Source organism: Trachypithecus francoisi, unplaced genomic scaffold (assembly GCF_009764315.1).
Source record: "Trachypithecus francoisi isolate TF-2019V2 unplaced genomic scaffold, Tfra_2.0 Lachesis_group0, whole genome shotgun sequence".
In the NCBI taxonomy this organism is placed as follows: domain Eukaryota; kingdom Metazoa; phylum Chordata; class Mammalia; order Primates; family Cercopithecidae; genus Trachypithecus; species Trachypithecus francoisi.
Window position 1 is genome coordinate 95,965,170 of NW_022681453.1, and position 17,580 is coordinate 95,982,749.

The following is a 17,580-nucleotide window of genomic DNA, read 5'->3' on the forward strand; positions in this document are numbered from 1 at the left end:
CAGGCGCCCGCCACCTCGCCCGGCTAGTTTTTTTTTGTATTTTTAGTAGAGATGGGGTTTCACCGTGTTAGCCAGGATGGTCTCGGTCTCCTGACCTCGTGATCTGCCCGTCTCGGCCTCCCAAAGTGCTGGGATTACAGGCTTGAGCCACCGCGCCCGGCCCTAGGTCACTTATTTCATTACATTTTCACTACAAATGTTTCTTTCGTCTTTTTTCTAAACCCTTGCTTAAGGGAAATATGTAAATCTGTAAGAATAGTTAATATCCTTGCGAGACTTGGAAACAGTTTCATTGCTGCTAAATATTTTATTTCAATGTTACAAACCAGGAGCCACCCGGTTTCACTATATTCCACTTCCTTGCACAGCTTGATCTTTTCATCTGAACTCATAACTCATAGACCACAAATACTTACATCCTGATTGGACATCTCCCAGTATGGTCTCTCTCCATAAGACATCACCTCCCAGAGAACAATCCCGTAACTCCACACATCGCTGGCTGACGTGAACTTGCGGTAGGCTATAGCTTCTGGTGATGTCCACCTGATTGGGATCTTCCCTCCCTTTGAATATAAAATCATGTCTACATAAATGAGCAATGCATAGAACATACATAATATACATAACATAGTCTGAAACCTGACAGAATTTCTCATAGTATTTCTGTTCTGAAATGGAATATGCATTCCTGTTAAACATTCTGATGTTATTCTATTTTAATACCAACCAGAAGTAGCATACCATTTACAGTAAATTTTACTTCCAAATAATTTGGAAGGATTTTGAAATTATATATAAAAAAGAAAATTGCTTAAATATTGACATTTTATATCAACTATGGCATGTAAATTAATCATCTGCAACAAAACAACCTGAAGTAGATGTGATATGACATATATTAGAATTAAAAGAGGTATCACAAATCAACCTTCATTGATTTAACCCAGATTTATGCTTGACCAAGCAATCGAAGTTCAGTATGTGAGTTAAGTCCATATTTGTAAAGAACTTAGACCGCTCCCTAGCACATAAGTGCTTACAGGTGTTTGTTACCTAAATAAACTAAAAATAAAATATTTTTTAAAACTCTCTTCAATATAATAATCATCTTGATTAATTTACTGCGTGCTTCATTTCATCATTAATCATTGAAGTGTCTTCTGGATAGTAGGCAAGCACCATATAAATTAGACATAATAATTACATTACCAGAATGTATAATTTAGAGGAGAATAATATTGCTTTTATGAGTTATGGGAGACATAAAAGTGTAATGTCTACGGAATTTGCTCTTAGTTCAATAAATACATTTAATAAAGATGTACGGATTGTCAACCATATAGGAAGTATTATGGTAGTTATTTTGGGTGAAACAATGATAAATAACATATTGGCTCTTTTGTTTGGGAAGTGTCAGGCAAACAGGAGTAATAACGAGTTACTGCGAAAAACTAAATACAGAATGAAATAGGTATCTAGCACACTGCTTTTCAAACTTTATAATGCATATAAATCATATACAGCTTACTCCCAGTAAAATGAACATTTTGATTCAGGAGGTTGAGTGTGTAGTCAGTGTCTGCATTTCAAACAAACTCCATGTGATGCTGGTCCATGGACCTTACCCTGATTAGTAAGACAGTAGTAAAAGCCACTGTGGATGTGGAACGTGGCACCAAGATTCTCACTAGAGAAACTGAGGAGGTCACTTATGAATTAAGTGACCTCAATTTCAAGTGAAGTCACTTGAAAGATGAGTACAATATTTGATATAAGAAAAAAGGGACGGATATTTCAAAGAACTCACATCATCAAAATCTTAAGCCATGTTCATCAAAATATGACCGATATCTACTGGGCCTCATAGCATGCCACTGGATTTGAAGTGATGCTCTAGGGGGCAATACAGTGCTTTACACAAATGGATTAGCAACTTAGGAGACAAGTTTCTAAGCCTTGTTATGCTGGAATGTCCTCATCTGTTACTGAGAATGTAATAGTCCTGGTTCATAGCATTGTTGTGGGACTAAATGACAAATTGCAGTAAAATCTTTAGGTTTCTTCCTTGGACACAGTAAGGACTCAATAAATGTTAGCTCAATACTCTCATATTCTGAGCAAATGGCATAAATCAAAGCACAGAGGAGAAAACTCTATGTTCTAGAAAAACAGTTTCCGGTGTGAAGAAATATAATGGAAGAGGAAGCTAAAATGTCCAATTTTTATTTAATCACAGATGCACTTGGGAAACTTTATCCTGGCTAGGAGAGTGCTAAGATTGGAACTAACTCAGTAAAACTGAGCACTTCTCCTTGCTGTTTTGGCACAAGTGAGCTGCTCAGGGAGACTACTGCCAGAAGCTCTTTGAAAAGGTAGAGCTTACACAGTCATGAAGAATGCATGAGACTGTGCAGAGAATTGAGGAAATGGAAAAGCACCAACAGCAGGAAGAATAAGCATGCAAAGACACATAGTGAACACAACTTTCCTAAGAGGTTATCAGGTGAAGAATAGTTGACAGTTTCTATTGATGAAGTAAAACAAAACAAATTAGAGAGACCAGAGCCAGAGAAAAGACAGCCTTGGAAGTTAGGGAGATAAACTACAGTGTGCGAAGTGCACTAAAACCCCCAAAGCACTCATCTACATATGCCTAGACCAAGTTTATGTTTTCATAATTCAAAATTTCAAATACTACCCCCTGATATTGACAAAAGCAGACTTATACATGTGGCATTGAACAAAATCTACTCAGGATACCAAATGGAATCATTGGGCCTACTTTCTCCTTCTTAAGAACCCAGAGAATTAACAAAAGTCAAACAAAGCTGTATTCATAGGACAAGGGGGATACAGTATCCTAAAAACCTCAATTAAATATCTTATCTCTGTTATAGACACTTGTTATTTTCCTAACCGCCTTTGCAACTTCTCTTTTTCCAGAACCAAATTACTGAAAGCATATAAGTATGTTTTCAGTATTACTGAAAGGATACTTTGAGTATTACTGGAAGTATATAGGTATACTTATACTGAAAGGATCGTTTCAGTATACTTTCAGTAATACTGAAAGTGTAAAGTGTACTTAAATGGCACTAAAAAGAGGGGGAAAAAAAGGAAAAAAAGGCCTTTTCTACGCTGAAAACTTTGTACCTATTTAGAAAATCTTAGGCCCAGATATTTGTTGCCTTACCGAGGTCTCTAGTTGAAACTAAAATAGAGTCATAAGAAAAAAAAAACAACAGGTTGCTGACAGTCATGAAAGAGAAGTATATTTATTTGGTTTAATTCAATCAGGGTTAAAAAGAAACACAGAAGAGTTGTTTCATTTTAAGTGTTTCTTCACCATTTTCCAGAGAGAAGAGCGTTGAGATTAATAGAATTTCTTAAAATAGTGATATACTGAAAGGTGATCTTTTTTAGGAAGAACAGAGCCATGTTTCTGTTTAAACTTGGAAGGAGAATCCTCTTTTGCGCTGTTCTAAATGCAGACACAATAACGTTGGAGAGGTTTCTGCTGTGTCGCATGATCATATCTTCAAGGAAAGCTTCACTCACCTAAATCTCTTAACTTGCCTGGGACTTGTACAGTATGTTCTCTAATGCAGTACATGGTTATAGATTCAACCAAATTATTTCCAGAATATTTTCCAACTAGATATGGTCTATTTGCTTACACCTGTGTAAATCTTATTAAAATGTTTAAAACTTACACAAAAGGGATATATGTTTGGAAAAAGGTATAGTAAATTATCTTAATAAGAAAAACTTAAATTTTCAATTCTGCTCTTCTGGTTGTGTTTTGTAATTGTTGTAGCCTGCACACACACACAAACACACACACACACATTACTGTTAGAATGACAACTTAAACCTTTCAATGTAGCATACTTGCTGATCAGGTGACCTACACACTATCTTTAACTTTGCACTAATTTTTAACAAAACATTCTGGCCCTTAGCTCACTGTGGCACCTTGGAAAGGTATCATGGCCACATTGTGCAGCAGATACCTGTGAAATGACAAAGGCGTCTTGCTACAAGATTTGCTAGCTTTGGAAATGTAGGTATGGTCTTTTTACTTGTGTCATTCAGGTTTTCGATTTACACTTTCCTTTTCCTTTTTGTCTCTTAACTATATCAAGGGTTCAGTTGCTGCCCTTATGGGAAAGCACGAGGAAGTAGGGCAATCTAATTTATTTTTCATTTGAGTTTGGACATGTTATTACAAACATACAAAAAGTAAGTGGCATTCAATCAGTTCAACAATGAAACCAGGGTGCAGTGCTTTAAATGTTTCCTTAATTTATCCAGATACTGCTATTAATCAATTGGTGTACCAGTTCTTTTCCTTGCTGTCCAGATTCCATCCCAGGTCACCGTTAATTGAGCTTATATACTTAGAAGTAAACATATTTATTTTTATTTTTAATGGAAAACTCTTAATTTATATTTTGATACATGACATCCAATCAATTCAGTCTAAAACAAGAGGTGGGACTAATTTAAACTCTTTATTTAGAAGAAAACGTGAATGAGTGTTGTTTCCTTGCTCATTGTTACTGCTGAAGTTCATAGACAGTTAGGTCTGGAGTGCAGTGGTGCCGTGCATTCTCTCAGCTCACTGCAACCTCCCCCTCTCAGACTCAAGCAATTCTTGTGCCTCAGGCTCCTTAGTGGCTGGGATTAGAGATGTGTGCCACCAAGCCTGGCTAAATTTTGTACTTTTAGTAGAGACAAGGTTTTGCCATGTTGGCCAGGCTGGTCTCTAACTCCCGGCCTCAAGTGATCCACACGCCTCCACCTACCGAAGTGCTGGGGTTACAGGTGTGAGCCATTGCACCTGGCCAACAGTTAGCTATTTAGCCCAGAATTTATTCAATATTCATGAAACATTTGGTCTTCTCATTAGAGAATTTTCATTATCTGCTAATAGGTAGCTTATTAGACTGATTAGTTTAACTCCAATAATGAAATAATCACAGATTCAAGATTCTCATCTCTTTTCTAGCTAACCATATTGCAAATGACACCATCCATCATTGAGGGAATCAGGAAGAGAATAAAGATGATTGAGAATTATATATTATTATTTAGAAAATTTTGTCATCTGTCATGAATTTATCATATATATAAAGCAACTAAAAAAGTGTCTGCTCCTTAATAGCGTGTTCAATAAATGTTATGCCCGTTCCTTCCTTTCAGTTCCCTTTAATTGATACATTTACTGTTGATGTAACAAATTTATTAAATGACACTACTAGGAAAAGCTCACTGTTAGCTACAAAACAATTCAAATTTAGCAATTAATACTAAATCAGATAAAAAGAAAGTGTTAAAACTTCTCTTATTCTATGGCAAGCAAATAACATCAAGTTGCTCTGGCTTTAAAAATAAAAGAATAATAAACCAACATGGTACACATTTAATTTGAAGTAAAAAAAATCAAACTACAGGTGAAATTTCAAACCAGCAAAATGATTACGGAATTTAAGAACAGGTAGATGCATACATTCTCATAAACTCTTTAAATTCTTCATTGTAGTTTCAAACTCTTTGTGTTCAACACTAGTAAAAGTAGTGGTAGTAGTGCCTGTTATATCAACTGCAACATATAAAAATAGTAAACCCAAACTATAATTTGAAATTATTAAGCTTATGGAAAACTGAATAGATTATAAAGCTGAAGATAAAGAGTATTAACTCACATGAACCTGTGCTCTCCATAAACAATACACATTCACTACAGAGAGCAGTTTTCTTTTTTAGGTGTTATCTTGGCAAATGTGCAGTTTAGGCATTCAATAGATGCTCAGTGATCTTCATTGAATTCCCCCTGTGTATATGCTATCTTCCCAAAGACATGGTCTTTCTTCTTTGGAGGCTTTTTTTTTTTTTTTTTTTTTTTTTTTTTTTTTGCTTTCTGTAACTGGTAAAGTTCTTATCTGAACATCTTGGTGAAACGTAAACTCTTTGGGTGAACATTTGAGAGTCTTCCAGCAAGAGTTGGTCACTCTATCTTCTGTGATCCCTCCTTCTACTGCTTTACTATCCTGGCTGATCTGGGATGTCCAGAGGAATAACCACCTGCCCCCCTTCACCACTGCATTCCTCCAGTTTAAAGTATGTCTTATTTTCGACCTCTGCTGTTTACAACACTTTATTGCTTGCAAAAGAGCATGCTGTTCTGTCAAGTGAGAATACGATTTATAATTTTGTGGACTTAGCAAAGTAGATTTTACTAAAGATTTCTGATGATTTTGAGCATTTTAAATATGTAGTTCATTTTCAGTTGACAATGAGTTTAGTCTAGTTTTTCATAATATATGTGAATGTGAATGAGCCAATATAAACATAATAGTTTATTTTATTAAATCTTACTGCTTTCTAATGTCCTCTTTTTTCTTATGCTACTATTTAATAGTGTTGTTATATCAATACATTTGAGAAACTCCACAATGATAGTTAATATAAGATTCACTGAGCATCAACTTTTTTAGAGTATCTATAGAATTATGAAAATATGTCACAAGATGTTGTATGGATTATATGTTTTAGAGTTTGTAGAATGCTATAAAGATTTTCATTTGACTCCGTAAACAATACACATTCTACATCAACTGCTTCAATATTAATGTTGTAGGTACTTTACCAACCTAAAGCTACAATTAATTAAAGAATAATTTTAGTTTACACACATGGACATTACCCCTTTGTAGAATGAGGCTAAGTAAACTGTGAAAACATTTAAAAAATTACACAAGGGTAAGACTTATATACTGACTAAAATATCTGATATATTTGTCTTCTAGAGGTATACATTTATGTATGATTTTACTCCATGATGTCTTAATAAGATGAAAATAGAACATCAAAACTAAAGTGGCTATGTTTTAAATTTAGAGCCTAGGGTGGAGGGTGGTAAGTAATTTCAAGTGTTTAATTGAAACCAAATGAAAATAAAATTGTAACAGGCACACAAGACTTATGATTTGTTGCATTATGTTTGTGATAGCTTGAAGTTCCACATTCCAGGAGGCCTGATAACAGATGGCTAGTCTGTTGCACATTTGTTCACAAATGGTAATGTAGTCTATATTGTCCCATGTAACTTGCAGTCCAATATGAACAGGAAGAAATAGAAAGTACCTGAGAGAAACATTTGATCCCCACTCCCATTATTTGCGCATGATGGGAAGCTTGTAGGGCAAGGTTTCTTTAGAAGGGCACTGTTGACCTTTCACCCCAGATCATCCTTTGCTGTGACAGCTGTCCGGTGCATTGTAGGATATCTAGCAGCACTTCTACTGCTGTCGTCTAGATTACGTTAGCATCTCCCCAGTTGTGACAGCCAAAAATGCCTCAAGACGATACCAAGTATCTTCTGGGGAACAAAATCATCCCCATTTGAGAACTACTGCTTTAAATGTTGTGCAATCAGCAAGGCAAAGGAAACCACATGAGGTCTACAAATTATCTGGGATTTTATATAGACTAAGTGAAATCAACTTTCTAGGGATATTATATAGCCCTGTCATAGGCTCTACCTTTACTAATAGAAGAGCAGGGGTCAAGTTCACCAGAGACAATCTTCTAATACTTGGATTTTGATGGTGTAATAATATCCCTTCTGGATTTTTTGTTTTATTTTATTTTCTCCTTTCTTCTTTTTGCCTACCTTCCTTCCTTTTCTTTTTCTTTTTTAGGATAACTTCCTGTTAATTTAAGTTTTGCTAGTAAAGCAAAGTCACTTTATAAATTAAGCATCAATTTTTTATTAAATGGAAGTATCAGTAAACAAGCATTTTAGTAAGACACAAGTGCTTGCTCCAAGAGCAAACACTGTCTACAGCTACAAAAACGTAAGCGTTATTGGCATAGAGAGACACTGAAAAAGAGTCCTTGAGGGCCCAATTTGGTTCTGAAATATAGTTAAAAGAAGAAGCTGGGGCAATAAATTTTAATTGAGTCACACTTTACAATAAGACTTGCTGCATTTAAGCTGAGGAGCTGTAGTTCTGAGACTACCAAACTAAAATAAATTGAATATATAGGAGTCTAAGTTTCCTACAAGTAATTCATCACAGAGCTTATGCATATTTCTGTTCTTGATTGTGACCACAAAAATTCCTCTTCCCTTTTCACCTCCCACCTCAACAAATTCAAGCTCGTATTGCATAAGTATTATTTTTTTCTGGTTTAGAAATTGCTTTCCCAGCTTATATATGTGAAGGACATTTTAAAAATGTAGATGCTTTAGAAGGATGTACCACATTAGGCACTCAGAATATTATAAAAGCACAGCTAGTTACTATAAAAATTATTTATGAAGATGTGTTTTTGACCATATTTAAACATTTAAAATGAGGCATTTACTTTTACTGGTCTCTATATCCACATGTAAGTTCCCAAGATATATTTATGTATTTCAGAAAAGCCTCCAATTGCTTGGAGGAAGCCCAGAATCACAGCATATGGAGTGTATCTAAAACCTCAATTTCAGAAAGACCTCCAATTCAAACTTAACAGAATCAGAAGTGAATGTTTGCTCCTTATATCTCCAATACCAAACCTTCACCAGTTCCTCCGTGTGCTGACTTCTCATCTATGTATAGCTAAGTAACTGGAGGTACAGGGTAAGTTTAGTCATTTGCTCCATTTGGATTCCGAAGTTTAATAAGAATCAGGAGTCTTGGTTTCTGGGCTCAGTTTTGACCCTCCTATTTAATTTTAGTCAAGTTTCTTAACCTCTCTGCACAGCTGTCTTGTCATTCAAAAACAGGGTCATGGACTATATAAAATTTGACTTTACGTTCAGTTTTATCTCACCGCTTAACAGCTTTACTGACTTATGAACCGTAGCTCTTTCAACTTTCTATCTTAAACCTACACGAATATCAAGGATGCTGACATTTTCAGTGTTAATTATTTTGGACTCTTAAAGAAAGACTAACTTTGGACTGAATTGCATATCCACATGGTGTCACCTTGATTTATGTCTCTAGAATTCTACAGAAAAGTTAAAGGAGATGAATAAAGTGCTACAGGTAAAGATGCTAGGGATTCTCTGGACAAATGCATTACATAATTGCTAAACTCCACTGCAGGATTAGTTGAGAGTCTAAAACCTTGTCCACTTTGCCTAGAAACAGCAGTTAGATGAGGAATCACACAGTAAGCCTCTTCTTGAAAGATTCTGCAATTCCGTTCCCTAAGCTCAATGAATTTAGACAGTTCAACGAGACATGTGGCTAAAAGCCTGAATTTTTCAGGAGCTTAACTGAAATGGGTTAGGGGGCTTCAAGTTCTGATTTCTAAAGAAAAGCAGTATAATTGTTGAAATCTCTGGATATTGAGGCGTAATATCACATGCTACCAAATGTTTCTCTAATTATATGTACAAATCTCTGCCTGCCGATTTAGGAAAGGCTTGCTGGTTATAGTTCACATTTCCTGTTTTTGAGCTTTGTCAGGTCATACTTAGAGTGACAAAGGACTTTGGAGAGTTTATCTGAGTAAACCCAAGTAATTGAGTATTTAACCTGGAGAGAAATATTAGCTTCTCAGGTTAAAAGTGGAACTATAGAGATAAATTATTTGGCTAAAAGATTTAGCATCTATCTATTGTCAGGGACTAAAATTCATTCACTGCAGACAACAAGGTGAAGGGTGATCCAAGAAGGCTCCCAAGGGAAGCATCTAGTCTTATCCCCAGTAGTTCAAATCTCAGAGCCACTGAGAGAATAGTTTCAGCAGATGTTGATTGCCACAAGAGATCAGAGATAAACGATCCTTTAGGTAGCAAAACCTCATTCTTTGAACTTTTCAGATCTTTCAACATCATGTGAAATGATTAAGCATTTCTTGAAATACAGGAAAATCTCCATGCTCTAAGTTATTCTATGGCTATCCAGGAAATAAAACACAAACTCATAATGCTTATGTTACTTTCAGATTCTCATAAAACAGTATAAAAACTAAGTAATCTGAGGTATGATATCTATCTTCAATAAAAATAATGCAAACATTGGGGTATAAGTCCATATATATATATACACATATATCCACATATATATACACACACACATATATATATCCTAATATGAATCTGGCTTTTTAAAAAGTTCGATGAGGTTTTAAATGTCCAATTGTGTATTTTTTATATATATTTAATCTCTAATTTTTAATATCTCTAATTTTTTTTTTTTTTTTTTTTTGAGACAGAGTCTCGCTCTGTCACCCAAGGCTGGAGTGCAGTGGCCAGATCTCAGCTCACTGCAAGCTCTGCCTCCCGGGTTTACGCCATTCTCCTGCCTCAGCCTCCCGAGTAGCTGGGACTACAGGCGGCCGCCACCTCGCCCGGCTAGTTTTTTGTATTTTTTTAGCAGAGACGGGGTTTCACCGTGTTAGCCAGGATGGTCTCGATCTCCTGACCTCATGATCCACCCGTCTCGGCCTCCCAAAGTGCTGGGATTACAGGCTTGAGCCACCACACCTGGCCTAAAATCTCTAATTTTTAAAAAAGTTACAGTAATTCATTTCAAAGTCTGAACTTGTAGCATTCTGAACACAATTTTTTGAAGAAGCAATGGTAAATTAGTAGAAATGTAGCAGAGGATACTGACAATTGGCAATTAAGATGATAGGAATAATGTTAAATTCATTCCAATAATTGTTTTGAGATAAGGTCTCACTCTGTTGCCCCAGCCTAAAGTGCAATGGTGTAATCAAGGCTCACTGCAGCCCTGACCTCCTGGACTCGAGTGATCCTCCCACATCAGCCTCCTGAGTAGCTGGGACTAGAAGCATGCATCACCAATAGGAAACGAGGACTAGTCACCGTTAGCTTGACATTTAGTCTGAGCTAAATTGTTAATCTAATGATTTAAACTGCCTTCCTGCAAGGTGGGCCTCTTGGAATCAGGGCAATTATTAAAATTATTTTATTCAATTGAAAATTAGTGAAAGCAAAATTAATGTTTCTTTAGCCTCAATATTTGCTCCTTCCTTTAAACCCATTTTCTGCTCTAGTGTCATTTTACCAGACCATCTCTCTGATCATCCTATATAAAATTGTATTCTCCATAGACTGTCTGCATTCTTCATTTTACTTTCCTGCCTTTACTTGTGTGCTCCTGTGTTCCACTTCACAATTATAGTTTTAATTTTTCACCACATAAATCTGGATAGTTGTTTTTTACATGTTTAAATGTTCATGCTACTCATCTCTCTGAAATAGATGGGTACTAGACTTTCCATTAAGTTTTGATTCAACATTAATCACTGAAATCACTGAACCTTTGAGAGTTTTCTAGTTATTGAATAAACGGTTGTATTTTCTGATGCTACATGCAGGCATATTCATATTAATCATAAGAAGGGAGGCAATAAATTCATCATTGACTTTGTTCACAGCTTAAAATACTTTTACTATATGAAGGACACAAATTAGATATTTTGTTATTACCTTTTTCATGTAGGTATAAGTGACATGTGACATATTACTTATCAAATTAATATGTGTCTTTTGTATTATACCAATTTTGATATCCATAGATTTTTAGTTCTTGAAAATGTTACAGAACAAAGCCTCCTGTTTTCTGTTATTTATGTTCTTAGATTGGAGGTACCAGAAAGGAAATATTTAACCTCTTAGCTTTTAACCACTTGCTTGGCCACTTTTCTTTTTTTGTCTTATCCTTAAAATGAAATCAAATAAAACAAAGTTGTACTAGAATATATCTGGCATCAATGTGGCAGAGTCACAGATCTAAAAAGTGAAATAAATCATTACGTAAAAGAAAATGTTCTAACAAAATCCAGTTAGTATGTACTAAGTAGGCAACTTCAGAATAGAAATGAAAAAGAAAACAAATCTAATAATGGGGAATATAGCCAAGGACAACTCAATTTGTTTTCTCAAATTTTCCAACTCAGTTTATGTGGTAATTATGCTCCCAAAATGAACTTAAGGACATAGGAAGAATTGAAGTGACGGATTACACAACATCTAAATAAGATAAAAGTCTGTATTTTGAGTAACTTGATCCTGTATAAAACAGAAAATTAAACATTACCATATTGGAATTTAGGATTCCATGTATTTCAACATATGAATATAGAAATGTTCATCTATATAGATGCATGAATGCATATATGCAAAAATACTAACCAGTTAAAAATAAAATTTCATAAGAGCAAAGATTGAAAAATCATTCAGGGGCAAACTGTTCTACAACAGTGTCATGATTCTGTTAGAATGAAGTAAAGTAAATTAGTAGACCCAGGGCAAAAATATAACAAACATGTTATAATTATACTTTCAAAGTCACATGATGAGAAACTAAAGGAAAGGAATTCGTTTTTCTGTTTTTTTTTTTTTTTCAGACACAAAACTTCTTTGATGATTTAAATTTGTGTATCTAAATGCTCTAATCATATCCATCCCAATGAAGTCCATGGACTTTCAAGATGATTTGGGAGCTTTGGTGTGCAGCTGCAGTTCTGCTTTCAAGGCTACTTCTTTAAAATACATTATAGCACATAAAACTATGCCATAGTGTAGGTTTACACCGGTGAATAATGACAAAAATATTCATTTAGTTATTAAGGGGCTTTTGTCCCTGTAAAGTATCCTTAACAGTAGCTTTCAACGTGTCATCCAAGCATCTATGTGGGCCCCCAAGAGCATTTTAGGGGTCCACAAGATAGAAACTATTTTCGTAATAATACTGAAACTTCACAGCCTTATTCATTCTGAACATCCCATGAGTGTACAGTGGAGTTTTACAGGCATTACATGATGCATAATAATATTGTATAATGGAAAATATCAACATTTGTAATTTCTGCATAACACAGTAGTGAGAAATGAGAAGAAATAACAAGAAGTGAGTATTGGGGGAAAAAGAAATCTGATTCCCTACACAATATCCTTATGTAAAAAGAAAAACAAACATAAAAGTGTATAGCACTGTCTTAGCTGACCCATTCATATCAGGCACGCTACTGACAACATAAGGAAGGAAAGCTTGTGATACACTTAAAAAAACACAGTGTGAGAAAGTATCTGAGTGTCTGATAAATTAAGTTTTGAGCTTAGGTGTTCCCTCAACTCCTCAAATACTCTTCAAAGTTTAAGAAGTTTGAAATACATAAATAGATTATATAATTTCTATACACTCCTCTATCCTGCCTCTCACAGAGATGTTTTAAAACGAGAGCGGCAGACATTCCATGCTCTATTATTTTCTACTGACATTGATTGAAATGCCCCTCATAATTCTTCAGTGCAACTACACTCTACCTACAGGCAATAGCTTTCAGAGGATCAACCAGGAAAGGGTCATTGCACTGAGGCACCAAATCTTAATCTCCAGAAACTTCAGACACTAGATGAACTGCGTTAAATGATATTAATGTGACTGACTTTTTAATGCAGATTAACCAGGATTTTTATCTAAAAGGAGCCTCAGCAAATTGTTTTGAATGGTGAACTTGTTTTCCTGAAATAATAATAATCAGAGCACACTAAATCAAATAAACAAGACAGATGTCTAAGCTGGGTTTACTGCTTTGGGTTAACAAACAAACAGAAAATATATGCACAAAAATATAATTTTTTTTCTTTTTCTTTTCTTCATTTTAAATGTATTATTATTTATTTATTTTTTGAAAAAGGGTTCCGCTCCATTACCAGGCTTTAGCCCATTGCAGCTTCAACCTCCTGGACTCAAGTGATCTTTTCACCTCTGTCTCCTGAGTAGTTGGGACCACAGGTGAGTGTCTCCATGCCTGATGAATTTATGTTTTTATTTTTATTTATTAATTATTATTATTATTATTGTTATTATTATTGAGATGGATTCTCACTCTCTCCCCCGGGCTAAAGTGCAATGGCACAATCTAGGTTCACTGCAACCTCCACCTCCCAGGTTCAAGCAATTCTCATGCCTCAGCCTCCCAAGTAGCTGGGATTACAGGTGCATGCCACCACATCCAGCTAATTTTTGTATTTTTAGTAGACATGGGGTTTCACCATGTTGGCCAGGCTGGTCTCGATCTTCTGACCTCAGGTGATCCACCTGCTTTGGCCTCCCAAAGTGCTGGAATTACAGGCATGAGCCACTGCACCCGGCCTATATTATTTTAATATATAAAAACATATATATATATAATATTTATATATAATATATATTTTTATTTATATATAATATATAATATATAAATATAGATATATATATACATAAATACTATATATATTATTTATATATATTTTTTTATTTTTTTACAGAGATGAAGTCTTGCTATGTTGCCCAGGCTGGTCTCAAACTCCTGAGCTTAAGAGGTCCTCCTGCCTCGGCCTCTCAAAGTGTCAAGATTATAGGCGTAAGTCACCCCACTCTGCTTATCGAGACAAGATTTTATCTCAGTCAAGTCTATATCCCAAAATATTACTTGCTTAAAATTTTTTGATTAATGGCATCAGTCATAATTTAGCTTTAAATATAATTCCAAAAGAGAAATTCCCAAAACATTCTGTGCAATATCAGCATTCCTGGAGTAAGTATACATTTATTTCCAAAAGGAAAACTTAGAATGCTGCCTCATTTAGCTGTTTTGTGTATTTGTTTTTTTAAAAAATTGAAGTCCTATTACTTTATAACCATACCTCATATTTAGAGTAAACTATAAACTTATTGTACTAAATAAGGCCTATTATGGGAGATTAAATCAACGACGTCTAAATTACTCTAGAAATGCACATGCAAATTACAGCTTCTCGGAAGAAAGCCAGGACTCCCATGGATCATTTGAGAGAGTTCCAAGAAAATACAAGGATGAATACTGAAGAACTCGAATCTGCTATTTATTGGTAGTGAATGAGCCTATTTGTTCAGTGTGTTTTTAAGAATCTTCAGAGACTGAAACAGAAATGCAAAGAGCCTGTTGCACTTTTATTTCAGAAACGTTAAAGAGCAATTTCCATACCATACCTTTCTTCTAACATTAAAGAGGTCCTGACAAAGCAACAATCAGTGTAACTGAAACATTTAGAGTTAACCCACTGTGTTCTCCATAGAATGAATCATCTAAAGTTGGACAAATGTTTCCAGTTCCTGCCAGAGAAACTATCCTTTTGAGTATCCTGGCAATCAAGCCTACTTATGGGGACAGAGATGCTCTCATGTAATAATTTAATACGGGGCCGGGCACAGGCGCTCATGCCTGTAATCCCAGCACTTTGAGAGGCTGAGGCAGGTGGGTCACCTGAGATCAGGAGTTTGAGACTAGCCTGGCCAACAAGGAATAACCCCGTCTCTACCAAAAATACAAAAATTAGCCAGGTGTGGAGGCAAGACCCTGTTATCCAAATAATTTGTGAGGCTGAGGCATGAAAATTGCTTGAATCTGGGAGGTGGAGGTTGCAGTGAATCGAGATTGCATCACTGCACTCCAGCCTGGGAGAAATAGTGAGGCTTCATCTCAAAAAAATTAATTAGTTAATTAATTAATAATTTAAGATGGCATAGAAATTAGAACCTGACTGAATAACCAGAAATTTAACATTTCAAATAAAGTGTTTTATCAAATAGTTTTTATTTATCCTAAAGGTATTTTTCTTGTATAATAAGTTTATTGTAACAAGGACAATGTAAGTAAGCGTGACACTTTTCATGGACTATTAGAAGTACTTATGTCATGACAGGTTAAGACGGATAGCCTTAGAAAAAGAGTAGAAGTGAGTAGAATGAAATACACTCCTTAAGACAATAAGTATCCCTTGTTGCATATAATGTCTACTGAACTGATAGTTCAGTGATTAAAATGATGCTTTGTTGCAGATACATTGGCTAATTTTTCTGATGATCAGAGAAGGAGATCAAAAGCACTGTTGAGGTATTTATCCCATGTTTTGCAATTTCATCAAGTGTTCAGGGCTATATAATTGTAATCACTTGTAAATTTAATTCAACTAGCTACAAGATACAAAACTTCTCTTAATTCATCATGCTCTTATCCATCTGAATTGTGTTTGTAAGAAAAACATTTTTGTGTAGGACATATTTTAAGTGTCTAAGGGCTTTTCTTTTTATATATATATATATTTTTTTATTATACTTTAAGTTCTAGGGTACATGTGCATAACGTGCAGGTTTGTTACATATGTATACTTATGCCATGTTGGTGTGCTGCACCCAAGGGCTTTTCAAAAATACTCAGATTGTTAAAAAAAATTTAGATTCATGAACAAAGGAAATTCACTATGAAGTATATTTGAAAATTGGAAAAATAAAAAGGGTTTATTATTAAAAGCCATTGGGAGAGTCCTAGCTCCTGTATCAATGCATCTAGATATATCCCAACAGCACTGTGCTATTGCTATTCAGTGGTTCTATTATTGTGGCTTTACTTGCAGATGAAATGCTACCTGGCATATTAGGTTCTTTAGTATATATAGCATGATATGCATGCCATGTGACAATTTTGATTATTGGAGTTCTCGAGTGATTTGCAAATAGGATGAGCTTTTTTTAAAATCAGGAATAAATTTTTAAAATTAGATAATAAGAAAATAGCAGAAGACTACCATCTTTGGAACCACCCATTCATTTGGCTGATGAGAATATGGAGAAAGATGCTGCCATTAGGAGAGAAAATTGATAAAAAACTATAGCAAAAACAATTGGGCAATATATATGCCAAAAACTCTCATATATTTGTATACGTTTTGATCCTGTAATGTTAATTCTATAGAAGTATCCCAAAGAGGTGATCATGGACAGACACGAAATAGATATCATGACATAAAAGTATCATTCATAATATGAAAATACTGTAATTCTGCCCAATTACTAGTGCTTTAAAGTATGTATATGAATATAGTATTAGACATTATGAAATACTGTAAAAATATTTAATCATCTGGAAAATTATATATTTTATATTTTGAAGTTAAAACAAGGCAGATAAAATGGCATTGATTTACACATAAAGTGCTGAATTTATTGGCATGTTGAAATCATTTTATATATCAGTATATACAGCATAATCTCATTTTTGTAACTTTATGCCAAAAGAAGAGTTATTTACTTGTGAAAATTTATTTAAAAAATCAAAAGGATAAATTTAAAATGCTAATAATTATGTTTGTGTAGTATTAATAGAAATGCTTATTAGACATTTACTTGTTGTTTATCTATATTTTCTAAATTTCTATCATGGAAATAATTTTCTTTAAAGAAAAACTTAAAAATTAGCTGGGGCTGGTGGCCCATGCCTGTAATCCCAGCTAGTCAGCAGGCTGAGGAGGGAGGATCACTTGAGCCCAGGAGAATCACTTGAGGTCAGGAGTTTGAGGCTGCTACAATGAGCCATAATTGTGCCACTGCACTCCAGCCTGAGTGACAGAGTGAAACCCTGTCTAAAAAACAAAAAACAAACACAAAAGAAAACAGCAACAGAAAAGTTCACAAAAAATTCAAATACATTTTGAATTAAATAGATGCAAATTAAAACATATACATTCAATTAATCCTGATAATAGTAAAATTAATGATAATACCTAGTTTTATC

General features: G+C 34.7%; 1 protein-coding gene across 2 annotated transcripts in view; it reads right to left on the bottom strand.

Annotated features, from left to right (window-relative positions):
- The window catches only part of EPHA3 (EPH receptor A3), a 372,676-nt gene that overhangs the window by 27,166 nt on the left and 327,930 nt on the right, over positions 1–17,580 (bottom strand). For both annotated transcript variants that reach the window (XM_033211572.1, XM_033211571.1), the window contains exon 14: positions 417–566. In XM_033211572.1, the coding sequence (XP_033067463.1) occupies positions 417–566 (150 nt within the window). The remainder of the gene's footprint in view (positions 1–416; positions 567–17,580) is intronic.